Raw genomic sequence first — 15925 nt, forward strand, 5'->3', positions numbered from 1 at the left:
TACCAATCGCGAACCGTTGACTCTGACAATGAATGATAATATGAGATGTAGCGAATGCACAGGCCATATTGTGAAATTCTTTAACCAATAGTGTAAACATAGATGACGTCACGTTTTTTTTTAATTAAAAAAGATAGCCTTCATTTGTATGTAGGCCTAGGCAATTTATATTTAAAATACTTAAATATAATTAATAGTATTTTATTGCTTTTGTATTAGTTGTTTGAAGAGTAAAAAAAAATTGGTCGGTCTTAAAGCAAATTTACAATCGGCAAGTCGGTCGGACTAAAAGCAAAAACGGCAAACAAGAATATTTTAAAGGATGGCCTTAATGAAAGAATATTCCGTTTCAGGTGAACTATTTATTTAATCTAAGTACATTGTGAATATTATGTCTTGTATATTAATGTTTTACTATTTCAATTTCTTCCCCAGAGGCGAGCTTTTCTCTCTACGCAAACACTAGTAAGGACACAGCGGTTCACACACGTATTATTTGGTCATGTGACTGGAGCTCTGACAGCAAGTACTTTGTGACATCAAGTCGAGTCAAGAAGGTAGGTCCAGTTTAACATGCATTTAGGACTGGTTGGCATGACAGGATGGCCACATAGTGAAAAGTTCTCAGTTATCGATACCCACTGTAGAAAGCAAAAAAATCCAAAACTGGGGCAATGCGAAAAATAAAGAAATAGTATTTAGTTGGTCACGGGATTTCAACTTGTCTACACCCATGATGCAACTGCTGCTGTTGAGCAACTGATACTGATAATTCTGTGTAAAACATTTTTAATGATGGGAAAAATGACTGCATGCAGCATTTTTTTTGTCCAACTCTTTCCTGCGGTCTGAGCTTTGACATCTGACCTTGTTATGTTGTTGTAGGTAATCCTCTGGGGTCATTGTGGCTCTGGAGTCAGTGTCGGTGAATGTGAGGGTGAAAGCGTGACCCCTACTCCTCTGTTCTGGATGTCGGAGGTTCAGCTACTGCTGTGTCTACCTGCCCATATCTCTGTTTAGACCAGAAGTAATGTTATTCTGTTAGCTGTGATCTTGTGACACCATCATTAGAATTAATGTGATGTGCCTGGGACGAATATTGAATTATACTTGTATTTGGGTAGTTATTTGCTGGTTGTAGGTCTAGAGAATGGGAAAATTTAGCTGTATAAATGGAGGCCATCAGAGGATTTGTCTTCTGGATCAGACTGGAGCAGATGTGGAGAAACTGATGCTTGGTATCCTTTTTTCCACTTATATTTTTCTCTCCATTCTTTAATAATTTTTAAATGTTGAGTTTGAAAACATAATTTTACTCAAGCTCAGAAGTGTGATTGCTAGACCTGCACAGAATCTACATCCACATAACTAAAACTAAGAACTCGTGAAATCAAAATGTATGTTTTGCTTTAATATGTTTGTGGATATTTGGAGACAAAAGAAAATCTTCGTAAACCTCTCTTTAAAGCATAATTTGCTCTGCTTCTCAAAATAAGACTAATCCAAAAGAAAAATCTATTTTCACTCCCAAATAGATTGACATTAGTAGTTTTACTGTAATTTAAATGTTTATTGTTTTATATTTTTATTTGAAGATAATAATAATCTTAAATCTAATAAAAGTAATAGTAATTAAAATATTAATTTTATATGTAATTTTATTTTAATGATATGCAATCACAAAAAAATTGACAAATTGTGCAACGCTACAAACAAGTACAGCACACCTAAAGCATTTTCATCACAATCGCAATTAGATTAAGTCACAGAAAATTTGACAGAAGCAAGCAGATTCTTCAAAGCGGTTTAGTCAAAAATAATTAAAAACTGTTAAAATGCCTCATAAGTCCCTTTAAATAATCTGAGTTTCACAGTCTTCCTCTTAGCATTTTAGAAAGTGCAAGATGGCGCCGGTGTGCTTGGCTGGCCGTCTGCTCTCTGTCCTGGCTTTGTTTTTTATTTTTATTTTATTATTATTTTTATTATAGTTTTTACATTGATTACTTATGACCATCAATTGCTTTTAAACATAAGAGACTCTATTGAGGCTGTATCAAACACTGATTTGAGATCTGAGAATTTTAACAGCCCACCCCCTCCCTTCTTGACGAATGTCCCGGCCTTTCGAAGCCAGCTGCCATGGAGCTTCCTGGAAAGAAGCGCCGCAGAAGAAGGGGGAAAAGAGGGGGTATCGCGGTCAAATTAAAGTTGCATCTAACAAGCTTACATCCATCATGCCATGGCTTGGGTCGCTTTGAATTGGGTTGTGGCCGATTTGAATCATGGCGCTTGCTCGAAGTGGCGTATTATTGGATTTTACCTGTGGCTCAGGGCAAGTATTCCAGCTTTCCTCATCTCCGGACACCACGTCTTCGCCGCGGGGGTGTAAATCTCAACAATCTTCGCTCGCTGTGCTGTGCTACACAGACGAACTGCGATTCGGTACAGGTAAAGATGGCTTTGGTAAATTCAAGATCGTTGATCAACAAGACATTCATCATGCGAGATTTCTTTATCTCAAATAAATTGGATTTTTTGTTAATTACTGAGACTTGGCTGACTGCGGGGGATACAAGCCCCTTTTCCGAACTTGTGCCAACAAACTGCTCGTTTTTAAACTGCCCTAGAACTTCTGGCAGGGGCGGTGGGCTTGCGTCGGTGTTCAAAAGCCGATTTTGTTGTCATACCCTAAAGACTGAATCCTACTCAAGCTTTGAAATACTACTCTTTCAGCTAAATAAACATCAGTTATCGATTGCAGTGGTTTATCGTCCTCCGAAACCAAACAAGGACTTTTTAAAGGAGTTTTCAAACTTTTTGAGCGAAGCTGTTCTTAAATATGATAGGCTTTTAGTTGTGGGGGATTTTAATATTCATGTTTGTTGCGAGTCAAATTCCCTGGCTAAAGATTTTCTTAGTCTGGTTGACTCTCTGGACTTCATTCAAGTGGTAAATGGTCCCACTCACAAACAAGGCCATACCTTAGATCTTGTATTATTGCATGGTATTCCAGTTTGCAAACTTGAAACTCTTGAATTGAGTTTTTCAGATCATAAGCCTATTATGTTCACTTGCTCTCTTCCAAATGGTAAAACTATGAAATCTAAGAGGTTATCACAGCAAACTCGGCTTTTTAATCCTTCATCTAATGATGATTTTGCTGTTTATTTTAAGGAGGCCTGTTTGATGTACAATCTTGATTTCTCCTTAAATAATTCAAATGTAGATGAACATCTTTCATTGTTTAATTCCATTTCAAATGATATTTTAAATTCTGTGGCTCCTGTGCGAGAAAAACTATTAAAATCTAAACCTGAACCCTGGTTAAACAGTACCACACAAGAACATAGACGAGTTTGTCGTAGAGCCGAACGGAAGTGGAAAAAAGATAAACTACAAGTATCTTTTGAAATTCTACGTGAATCATTAATTGGGTATCAAAAATCTGTTAAACTGGCAAAATCTCAGTATTTTTCAGATATCTTTGCAAAAAATTGTCATAAACCTAAAACTCTTTTTAACATTTTAAACTCTGTTTTAAATCCAAATAGTGCTGTTTCTTTGAATGCCTCAGCTGCAGTATGTGAAGATTTTCTCAGGTTTTTCACAGATAAAATAGTTGACATAAGACAGCGTATAGTATCTTCAAATTATGACCTATCTGTCCCGCATCTCTGCACTCCAATTTGTAATGAATTCCAGACAATCTCTTTAAGCTCGTTTCAAGACATAATTAAGCATTTGAAACTCACTACATGCCCACTTGATATTGTTCACACTCGGTTTTTTCTTGAGGTCTTTGATGTTGTTGGACCAAGTATTTTAGCTATAATAAATAAGTCACTTCTTACAGCAACCGTTCCAAGATATTTTAAACATGCAATTGTTAAACCACTGCTTAAAAAACCTAATCTCGACCCGGCCGTCTTATCAAGTTATAGACCGATCTCAAATTTGGCTTTCATTTCTAAAGCCTTAGAAAAGGTTGTTTTAGTACAATTACAGAGCTTCTTAGAATCAAACAATATACTTGAAAAATTTCAATCTGGTTTCAGGAAGCATCATAGTACGGAGTCTGCACTTTTAAAAGTTTTAAATGATATTTTATTAACTGTCGACTCAGGGGCTCAATGATACTTCTACTTTTAGATTTAAGCGCTGCTTTCGATACCGTCGACCACAAAATTCTTATATAGCGTCTAGAAAAATATGTGGGTATTCAAGGTCGCGCTCTGCACTGGTTTAAATCATATCTTGAAGATAGGACTTTTTCTGTTTGTCTTGATGGTTTTTCTTCATCCAGCTGCGCCCTGATGTTTGGAGTTCCTCAGGGCTCCATTTTGGCTCCTGTTTTGTTCTCATTATATATGCTTCCTTTGGGGTCTATTTTTACCAAGCACAAGCTGTCATTTCATTTTTATGCTGATGACACCCAAATTTATTTGCCCCTGAAGCACAACGACAAAACAGCTTTGAGATCCTTAGCTGCATGTCTGGCTGATAATAAGTCTTGGCTTTCTTCAAATTTTTTGCACCTTAATGAGAGCAAAACAGAGGTTATGGTTTTTGAGCCTTCAGGCACCTTTAATTATGATTTGGGAGACTTAGTTTGCTATGAAAGACCCTCTACAAAAAATTTTTTTGAATCCTCACTCAAATTTGACAAACAGATAAACTCTGTAGTTAGATCTTGTTTTTTCCAACTACGATTGTAGTTGGATTAAAAAACCAAGAGTTTTTTTACCTTTTCTGAGTTTGAGAGAGTGATCCATGCATTTGTGTCATCTCGGCTGGATTATTGTAATTCTCCCTATGTTGGAATTAGTCAATCTAATATAAATCGACTTCAGATGGTTCAGAACGCAGCTGCCAGACTTTTGACTGGTACTCGCAAGTTCGAACATATTACCCCTGTACTGCGCTCCTTGCACTGGTTGCCGGTCCATTACAGAATTGATTTTAAAATGTTACTTTTTGTTTTTAAAGCTTTGAATGTTTCAGCCCCTACTTATCTTTGCGACCTTGTGAACCCAAAAACCTCTGTTAAATCTCTGCGATCCTCTGAACAAAAATTACTGATGGTCCCTAGATCTAGATTAAAGCTGCGAGGTGACCGGGCTCCCTCAGATCAGTTTCATCAGAAGCTGAATTTAAATCTAAGCTAAAAACATAACTTTTTTCTCAGGCATATAACTGTTCCTAGACTTTTTAGACCATTTATCAGTGTTCTGATTTGCATTGCGGTCTTTATTATATTTATGTATGTATGTATGTATGTGTTATGCATGTTTTTGTGTATAGGTGTGTACTGTGTGTATATACGCATGTATGTATATTTGTGCATGTGTACATGTGTATGTGTATATATGCATATGTGTATATCACTTATTTGATACCTTTTTTAGTATGACATTGTACAGCACAGTGGTCAACTATTGTTGTTTTTATTGTGCTTTATAAATAAACTTTGATTTGATTTGATTTGAAAGTGACATGATCTGAAGTTAAACACGACAGTCATACCTCCACCCAGAGACCAGGGCTGGTGGTGTAATTGACAACAAAAGGGCTGCACGTATCTGAGCTGGCCCACGCTGCTCGGGAGAAGCTTCAGGTTGATACGGGGGCTCCCGTGGGCAGGTTTCGCATTGATCCGTGAAGAGAGAGAATGAAGTGTCAGAGAGAGGCCAGGCCGTGTTGTGCATTCTGTTTGCACCGAGCCCTCTCGCTAGCTATCTCTCTCTCCCCCACAGTGGATTGAGTCCCGACTGGCTAAACTCTCTCCTTCTGTAGGTGTAATTGATAAACCGTCTGTGTAGGCACTTACACGTAGCTCTTACCCAGAAGTCACTCACCTTAGAAGTACAAGAAGTAAAAATTTACCATGTATTGCTGTGGGTTCTGAAAAGCAAGATTGATTCATGTGTTTATTCGTCTGCCTGTATTACTTTTGAAATTGGCAAGTGTATATTCACCCCTGGAAGTATTTGGACAGGCTGAGTTGAAGTGAAACGGGGCGGCAGAGCATCCAGACAGCGTGCGAGGGGAGATTTGTGTTGCCTTGAATCAATGTCGTGCTTGTGGCTTTTCTTAACCACCCATCACAGTCAGAGTCACACTCTGACGGTGAAGAGGCTGCGCTGGAGGCTGAGGCCGGGACGGGCAGGCCATGCTGGGAACGAAGAGCGAGCTTGGGTTCAGCTAGCCAGCACTGGTGCCGACCATGTCGTCAAAGTCTTCAACATCAAAATATCAGCCCTGTGACTTCATGCTGCCTCTGGTGATCATCTGCAGTGCATCCAGCTGATATTCAGAACGGATGAACTGCTGTGAAGGCTTCAGCTGGTCAGTGTGGCAAAATGTGCTGTGTTTTTCATCTGGGATTCTGGGAGAGGTTTTCTCATTCCCTTAAATCAGCTTCTCCTCTTTGAATTTCAGCACTATTACTTAAGACCTGTAAACGAACTAATGTACTATTTATGATGTATAAAGAAAAACACATTGCTTTGTATTGTAATAAATGTCTCTTTTCTAGTAATGGAATATCACACGAGTGATTTATCTCAAGCTAACTATAATTCTTTTATTGGCTGTTTTGAAGCACCCCACATCCCATGAACGCCAAATCCTCTTGAAATAATCTACAGCTGTAAGTGACAGTAAGAGAATAGAAAATCCAGCTCACATCCTCTTGTTTCCAGTGCCTGAAGGACAGATGAGCGTTCGGATAAGATGTACAATGAGCCATGAGGGCCATAGACTCACCAGGCGTGAATCATTCACTGGAGAAATAGTTTCATTTAAGAAAAGTGCTCCTTTTTATTGAGCGCCTCCTTTATTGAAACCAATGACATTCATCCTTGTGAGACATTAAAGGAATGTTTTCTGGATCCAATTTAACTTAAGCTGTATCGACAGCATCAGTGACATGCTTTCGATTACCACAGAAAATAATTTAGACTTGGCAATACACTGCAGCGCTGCTAAAATGATAAAAATATTCACCGTTTTGGAAGTATTGCTGCAAGACATTGTTAACATGGTGTAATGTAACCACGTTCTAACCTGGTTTTTGCTAGATTATAGGCAAATCGTCAACCTGTCTTAATGGTAACTGTAAATTTAATCATATAAGAATTCCAGAAAGGGACACCATGTAAGTTTTTCCAATGAACAGATTTTGTTATTTCAGCTACACACATGAACAGGTTCATAAAATCAGATGTGAACACCATGGAACAAGTCAATGTCCACCAATGTCAAGTCTTGTTTAATATCTAGTCAAAATTATGGTGTGGTAAAGTTTAACATTTCTAAGCTTAAAGCGTTCACCTAAAAATGTACATTCTTTCTTTATTTACTCACGCTCAAATTGTTCCAAACCCACAAAACCTATTATCTTCAGAAAATATTTTTTTATTTTTTTTATATATATATATGAAATCTGACCCCATGACCCTCCGTAGACAGCAAGGGAACTACAACAGGTCAAGGCACAGAAATGTAGAAATGGCAGTGGACCCTGAGATGTACCTGTACAGGAAGTCATTATTTTTGTTTTCTTTGCACACAAAAAAATATTCTTGTAGCTTCATAAAATTGAGGTTGAAACTGATGTCATGGATTATTTCAACAATGTCCTTACACTAGCTTTCTGGGCCTCAAATGTGGTAGTTCCCTTGCTGTATATGCAGGGTCAGAAAGCTCTTGAATTTCATCAAAATATCTTAATTTGTGTTCCAAAGATGAACGAACATTTTATGGGCTTGGAACAACATAATCAATGACATAATTTTCATTTTTGGGTGAACTATCTCTTAAACTGTTTTGTTCTGTTGAGGTAAGATGGTTTGTTGTGTGCTATTTAAGGACACTATCTGACCCATCTGTGTTGTGCTGTTGTGTAAAGGTCTTCTGTGTCTTGTCTAGTACTGACATGTTAAATATTTGAGCACTTGATGGAATAGGAAAGCTGACTGTGACATGAAGGCTTCATCCTCTAGCATTCAGTTTGGCATCAAGTCCCTGCACTCTCAATAATTCATTATATACTCAACGTACAGGAGCGCTCGTGACAGATTCATTTGCCTTGCGTTTCTGTTGTTTTATGGTTGTGTAGTATGGAATTACATTGCAGTGTAGAGAATTAAAGAGAAAGTTCACTCAAAAATGAAAGTTTTAGATAATTTACTCACCTCTCATGTCGTTGTAAATCTGGATCGCTCTGTGGATTACTTGATTCTGATTATTCGATCGCGCGGCATCCAGCTCATATTTATAGACCCCTTAATCGCCTACGTCACTGTGACGTCACCGCTCTAGCTGGAGGCAAAACAGGTGCGCTATAAAAGTTCGAGGTTTTGACTTTAAAATGTCTTCTTGTGTTTTTGGCTGCCAGAATAGAAGGAACAGCACTTTTGTTTCAAAACTAAAGTTTTACCGGATCCCGGCAGACATTCTTTCACAGAAATCAAGAAGACAATTGTGGTTGAATGCAATACGGCGTACAGACTGGACGGAGATGATCATAAATAATGCTCGTGTTTTCAGTGCACACTTAATATCAGGTAAAATAATCTATGCATATGAACTGGTGTGTTGGTTTTATCTAGTAAATCAGCAAGTTTCTATTTTATAGGTGAAAAGTCGCCAACCTTCAGCACACATTCTAGTTTAAATGTTAAACAAACATACAGCGATAGATGTGTGTGCCATCCTTTGAATGGTCTCTTAAAATAATACACATTGCTTATAATAGTTAGCCCAGCGATAGGTTACATTAGAAAATAAGCCTTGACAAAATTCCCCAAACCACCCAAAAGTAATTCATATGGCCGTATATGGCATATGGGTCAGGTAACCTGCTTCCATCCGCGAGAGTTAATTTACAAAAATAGCTCTCACGGTCCCGCAGAGTCAGCTACTGTACATATTCGGACAGTTCAGAACCTTCTTCTGCATCCATGTTTAATAAATCCCTCCTAAAACGTGCTAGCTTACGCTTGTCAACATTGCGTCCGCGCCTCTTTTTGCCTCCAGCTAAGCCCCGCCCACCCGGAGACGCTGCAATGTTTACAAACTTTTAAGGGTCTATAGTCTCATATAAATCCGCTCATCCGGGTAATCAAAACTGGCGCTACATTTACTTTTATGCATTTTCACGTTTTATTCAAGCACAACCGGCGCCATCTTGAGTCTTTATTTATCTCCACGAAAATTAGTGAATATTATAATGAACTACTACTTTTACTGAGCAGAAGCTGTAAGATAATTATAGGTAAAATTATGTAAAACCTTCAACTCAGTAGCGCCATATTTATTTTTTGACAGGATTGCAAATATGATAGTGATAGAAGCGTGTTAAATGAATTGGGATGTTCTTTGCTAAAAATGTAGCTGGTGAAACATCTTTACAAAAAGACTTTTAGTAAACAAAAACTCAGTAGAACCATTTAAAGTTGTGAGTTGTGAAAATTGCATTATTCCTAAAATAAAAAAAATGCGGCGATTGCTACTTTGGGGTAAATTGTTCTTATTTTACATAACATATTTTCTATATTAAAAATGAAGGAATTGAAATGCGTTTGTTTTCCCATACAAGTTCATAAAGTGAACTGAAGAACATCATACAGGTTTGGATCCACATGAAGGTGAGTAAATAATGCTAATTTCCAAATGAAGTGCTTGATAAAAAAAAAAAAAAATGAACAGAATAATTTTAATAATTTTATTAATAAAACATTTTTTTTTGCAATAATTTATTAAAAATGTTATGATTTCCATGCAGTTTAAGGGTACAAGAAAATATGAAATGAACACATCCACTTTGATTTGTTCAAGAGATCCTGTGTCTGTGTGTGTGCCAGTGCAAACACACGGGACGATACAGCAGTGGAGTACACAAGTGTACACTTCCAAAAAGCACTGTATAGAAAAACAAAACAACATAGTTATGGAGTTCCTCTTTTTTTCCTTTTTTTATGGGCAGTGACAAGTTTTGTGAACTCAAAAGAGATGTAAAGCAAAACGACCAAAACAAAAAAAGAGCGATAAGTCTTCCAGCACAGAATAAATAGTTTGTATAGCGATTGTGTAAACTTGTAGACAGCACGTTTTCACACAGTGGCAAACAGACATACACGCTCACTGCTAACATTCTGTCTTTTTAACATCCTTTGTAACATCCCCCACTATCATTGTATTATACCTCTACAGAAAAAAAAAAAAGTTGTTTACATTATATACATTAGAAGTGGTTCTTCATTCTCCTGGGGCAATGACAAGGCCTTGCTATTGTTTGTTACATGATGCAAAGATAGACCAGTTCACACTAGAATACACATGGAGTCCAGCCCAACAGTTTTCTTGAATCTCGTAGACTGTATTCATGAATCTCTTTGCACAAATGAGTGTTTTCTTGCTTTAGAAAAACACAACATTTAGATCATTTTCAGTTTCGTAGTTAACATCACAGATTTAAATGTCCAACAAATCAGCTCTCGACTTCATTTCCAAGGTTATTGCAAAGACAGTCCTAAACAACCAGATGTGCATTTCACAGACCATGATACAGTTTCAAAAGCCATGTGTTAGCAGGTTAACCTTGTGTTTTGCTTGATTCACAAACACATGCACACACACAGTGATTTGAATCCACAGTATAGTACATGTCCAAATAGAAATCATATAAAGCACTACCTTAGTCTTAATTCAGTTTTTGTGTTTTTCTAGTGATTTCCTTAAAATAAGACTACGTCACAAATTCACTTTTCCTATAACGGTAATGACATGAATACATACTGCGTAGACGGACCAGTGTTTACCTTTCCATTTTTAAAAGAACAGTTTGTGGTGCATGGTACACTCTGAATGTCTTCATGTTTGTTTTTAGTACTCTTCAAAGTGTAAGACAGTAGTTACTGAGAAGCATGATCCCCATGACTGATGAATTCCTGTGCAATGTCAACATTAATGTCATAACTATACACCAAATGTACAGGTAGTGTAAAATATATTTATGCAGATATGATTCTTCCTTCCAGCTTAATGCACCATCAAGAACATACTGTAAATATACTTATCTATACAGTTAGAATGAGCTTATTATTGCCACTTTTATAATTATGTTGTGTATTTGTCAGAAATGATTTAGTAAAATGATTTGCAAAATTAAATCTATAATGTATGCATAGGATACCATGCATGAAAGATTAGAAAATAAATTATTATACATTCTTTATGTATACAAACTTTAGCATATGATTACTCTGAATAAAATTTTTATAATCTCTTGTTAATAATTACATTTCATCAGGCTTCTGTAGCATGGACTAATCAATATTATGGTCATCATTATGATTTAAAAGTAGAGTAATGAATCATGCCCTCTCCTTGAGCAGAAAACTTGTAAACATCCCATTTACTCCAACTCAGTCTGAAAGACATTTATTTAAAATAGATATTTGAGTCGCTCCTTTGGATGATTATTATTTTGAATACTAAAGTTCCTATTTATGCCTGAAAGTTTAAAACCAGTGTTTAAAACCTCAGTGACCAGCAGCCTGAAGATAAAATAGGACCAGTGGATTTCAGTTTCTGCCTATTTTTTGACATTAAGTTGTATGAAATTTTGCTTTTAATTAATTAGTTTCAAAAGGCTGTATTGAGAGTATACTGTAACTTTATGCCATATACTGTAAGGTTTTAAATGAAATACAATATGTAAATGTGAGCTAGCCCTTTTACTTCTACTGATTCTCTGAGCTGAATTAACACTTCATTTTCATTGTTGCTTATTACCCTCTATCTCTTCATAGAAATATACATTTTAATATATATTTTTTAGAAGTTACAATCTTTTAAGAACATTAACAGATCATCAGTTATTGTCATACACATTTTTTTTCAATGAGAATGAACTTATGTTAATGATAACATTATTGTAGGTTATTACTGTAACAAATTTTAACAGGAGGTTAAAGGGCAATGAGAAACAATGAACAAATAAAGTCAGTATGCAAATAAATTTGATACCTTGATTTGTAATGTCCAGTGTACATCATTTTCTGCAGTTTGTTTTTCTAATATTGGATGTGCCAAAGATGTTTCATATTGTGGGATACTGACTGCTGAATGTGCCAAACAACATATCATAAAGACATAAAGAATAAACAACGCTGAAATGAACATGGAAATAAGAGCTGATTATAGTCAGAATGAAAACTCAGTCATAGTCATAAGCTGCAAAAGTCAAGTCAAAATGTAGACAATCGCCTCCGTGTACTTAAAAACTCATCGTGCATTAGAAACGTCAGTCTAGGGTCGTGGCCGTCATACTAAGACAAGCTCCCGTGGCGTTGTGGTATTTTTGCGTATCTGTTTGTGGTGTTGTATTTAAAGGTCTTTGTCATCTTGACTCAGTGAGCGTGTGGTACTATGACAACTGCTGTAAGCAAACGCACTTCTGTTGAGTTTCAATCTCCTGCTTTCCCAAATAGCTGAGACATACATACCCATGAATGTCACGTTATCACTAGATAACAGCCATACAGAAGGAAGTCACAAGTTAAATAAATCCTCAATGCAGCGGCTTCATATGGATCATATGTGCTGTCACTGTTTTTGTCACCTGGTTGACACAATATGGTCCATCAGGCTCCAGTAAGACGCACATTACAGAAACAAATATAACAGAAACTAAAACCAAGACATCCGACGGTGAGATATCAGCTGAAACGAACGCTTGCCTTTGATATGGATGATACATAGCTTATTTCCGATAATTAGTTTTTTCAGTACATTTCCAGGTTTACAGTAGCATGACACCAGCTCTCGCTGACGCTTCCTATCTCTGCAAGACATTGTGCAAAGTTCACTGCACAAAGTAACATTTCTATAGCAACTATGAGGTAATTTCACTGTTGCTAAGAGCTAGGTGATGTATTTCACAATATCACTCTGATACTGGGGCGGACCTTTCTGCCATTTCTCCCCTGGTACCCGAGCCCTTTTAGCCCAAGCGACAACCGTAGAGGATTCACACATGTTGGGTTTTTAATCAACCAAAAGTAAAAAAAAAGAAAGAAAAAAAAGAAATAATCAGAGGGCGGGTAAATTGAGAGACTGCACCGGAAAGTCAAAACGAGGCTTTGTTCATACATGACTTGCTCTTATTAAGTTAATTACATTTGTGCTAATTTTTCAGTCCCGTTGTTTAATACAATATTGTTCTTCTGTCTTGCTGTGTGTGGACTGCTTCTTTTGTGTAACCTCGCAGCTTTCTGTGAGGATATTTTGGTTTTGCTCTGCATGGTGTACCACTTCCCTGTTATTATCACAATTTGTGAGCCTTCTTGTTCTGTAACAGCTGGTCACGTGACGGCTATCGTACATCCCAAGCATAGGGCTGCATCTGCGTGTTTCAGTCCCGATATGCAGAATCAACTCGCTCAGCTGTAATGGAAGACTGACCCTCTAAAATCTCTGGTTTTGTCTCTTACGCCCCTCTCGGCTGGACCTGTGGCTCTTTGAGGTCACAAATGCGCAACCTCTAACATGACATTCCTTGCGATAAATCAAAGCAGTATTTTTGATACTCTGATACCAGCATAGGCCTACATGATGCTAACTGTTTTTGAAGATAAACAATGTGCGGTACACGTCTATCCAGGTTGGAAAAGTTGGCCCGCATTACCCTGAAACACTTCCTAGTTGTCTTTAGCAAAAGATACCAATAGTCTTATCTACCATTTACCACACCATTGGGACACTGAAGCAATACAACAAATTCATACCGGTTGCAATGGTGTACGTGTCTCTTCCTGGTTCGTCGGCTTTTTGTAAAGTTCTCCGAGCACCAGGCCTCATCAGAATAATTCATTTCACAGCATATTCAAAGCTCACTTTGATGTTCGAATGTGATATTTACATGGCTGTTGACGTGGTGAATAAAGAGGTGGAGTCCTCGGTCACATACGTTGCCCATTTCCCACAAGCTCCAGCAGAACCGATGTGCACGGATAACGTGGAAAGGCTGCTGGCGGAAGCGTCTTTTTTTACCAGATAAGGCTACAGCTCCTGTCCTCCATCAATCCGTGCTGCTGTTTAGGGGGGCGGGGGGCGTTGAGTCCATCGAGTTAGGAACGGGAGGTGACGGGACCGAGAGGATGGGAGTCTGGGTTGGGTTGCCATGTGAGGACATCCGGTCACCTCCCTCCTAGCCTGAAAAGTTCTGGTCTGATGTGGCCATGAATGGTGGGAGGGGGGTCACGAATGCATGAAGAGTTGGACCCCCCGGCTTGCTCACACGCTTCTGTTTAACTGCTGATATTGCTCAGTCTGTCTTAAAATAAAAAAGCTGATCGCTTCTTCGAAGTGCAGGGTAGGCTCCAGGCCTCACAGGCCGGACACCATCACCCTGTAGGAGGGGGGCATGTGTCTGTGACGTGGGCTGGAGGCCGGGCTGCTCGTGGGACTGCTGCAGCTCGCGTCCACCCCTCCTATGGAGGGCAGATAGGCGTGATGTAGGATCGGCAGCTGCAGGGACAGCCTGCGCTGTATGCTGTGAACACAAACAACAAACGGTTGTTATACAAAATTACTTTTCCTTCAAATTTTCTGCAATGCTCTTTAGTGATTGGGTGCTTAACATTGGGGACACTCTTGCATGCATGTAACAGAAGTTCATTTTATAATTATATCACATAGTCACATAGCACTTTTAATCCAGCAGTGACTTTGCCACATACTCTCAATTAAGTGTTCAAGGTTTAGCTAGTTAGCATGACCTCTTTAGTCACTGCTGGCAGATGCCATATCTACACCATCTGGACCTACAATACTGCTCAAAAGTTTGGGGTTGATAGGATTTTTAAATGTTTTTCTCCAGTCTTTAGTGTCATATGATCCTTCAGAAGTCAATCTAATATGCTGATTTACTGCTCAAAGTTTAAATAAAAAAATGTATATATTATCAATGATGAAAATAGTCGCTAGTGAAGGGTTAGGGACTATGCTAGTTCTTGTGGTACATTAATATGTACCTGACTGTGTGGATCAGCTGAAGTAAAGTCCATTTCATTCCTGTCTTGTGTCAAATTTAAAGTGCACCCCAAGAGGCCGAGCCCTTTAAATCAATTACATAAGCCAAATGGCAGTTATATAAAATGCATACATCCACACCTTTCACGATTGGTTTTACGATTGGAGTCTCTTTGAGTTATTACTTTCAATTAAATATTAATTTCATACATCAATTAAGGAAAATGTCTTCTGTGTTTATAAATAATTAACATCGATTTGTCAGATGTTGCAGGGTCACTTGCAAAAACAAAAATAAAAATGTGGATGTCATCAAACTCAATAAATTGCTCATTGCATATTCCCATGGCAGTAATGGTGTTATTTAGCAGGGTCAAGGGACCATCAGCTACTGGGGTAAGTGTGTGTACTGTATGTCTGAAGTTGTGTGTGAGTTTGATGAACAGTGACACACTGCAGAATCACTCCTCTTTACAGTCAAACATTCATGTGCTGGGACAGTCTGTAGTCCTCTAATTCTACTCTCCTGTCTATTTTCAGGGTCCAGTGTCTTCCGCTCTCACTAGAAATCACATGTTATGTAACCACAGCTCCCCCCACATCCCTTCTCTCTCTTTTTTCCTCTGTCCCTGAACCATCCTTGCATTCGTTCATTTTTTTCTTCCCGATCTTTATTTTGGACCTCCCTGCTAATGAGTTTATACAACAGAATGTTGTATCTATAGAGTAACCAAAAACTATTTGTCAATCAAGACCCTGAAAGAAAAAAACATGAAATAACTTTTTCTTCTTCAGGGTAATGCATTTCACACGTTTTTGAATAGCTCATAGTCCATGAGTAGCATTTCAGTGGATGATGTATGATGTAGGTGTAGCGTAAGCTCGG

At 37.9% G+C, this 15925-nt stretch overlaps 1 protein-coding gene and 1 pseudogene across 1 annotated transcript in view; one reads left to right on the plus strand and one right to left on the minus strand.

The window, feature by feature from the left end:
* LOC132144831 (elongator complex protein 2-like) overlaps nt 1-7182 on the plus strand; it is a 28261-nt pseudogene extending 21079 nt beyond the window's left edge.
* A 2531-nt stretch (nt 7183-9713) lies between these two features.
* Nucleotides 9714-15925, minus strand: part of LOC132145456 (gamma-aminobutyric acid type B receptor subunit 2-like) — a 236311-nt gene continuing 230099 nt past the window's right edge. Inside the window, exon 19 of the mRNA XM_059556505.1 lies at nt 9714-14560. Coding sequence (XP_059412488.1) covers nt 14395-14560 — 166 coding nt within the window. The 3' untranslated portion in view covers nt 9714-14394. The remainder of the gene's footprint in view (nt 14561-15925) is intronic.

The sequence above is a fragment of the Carassius carassius genome, chromosome 8 (assembly GCF_963082965.1).
Source record: "Carassius carassius chromosome 8, fCarCar2.1, whole genome shotgun sequence".
NCBI classification, from domain to species: domain Eukaryota; kingdom Metazoa; phylum Chordata; class Actinopteri; order Cypriniformes; family Cyprinidae; genus Carassius; species Carassius carassius.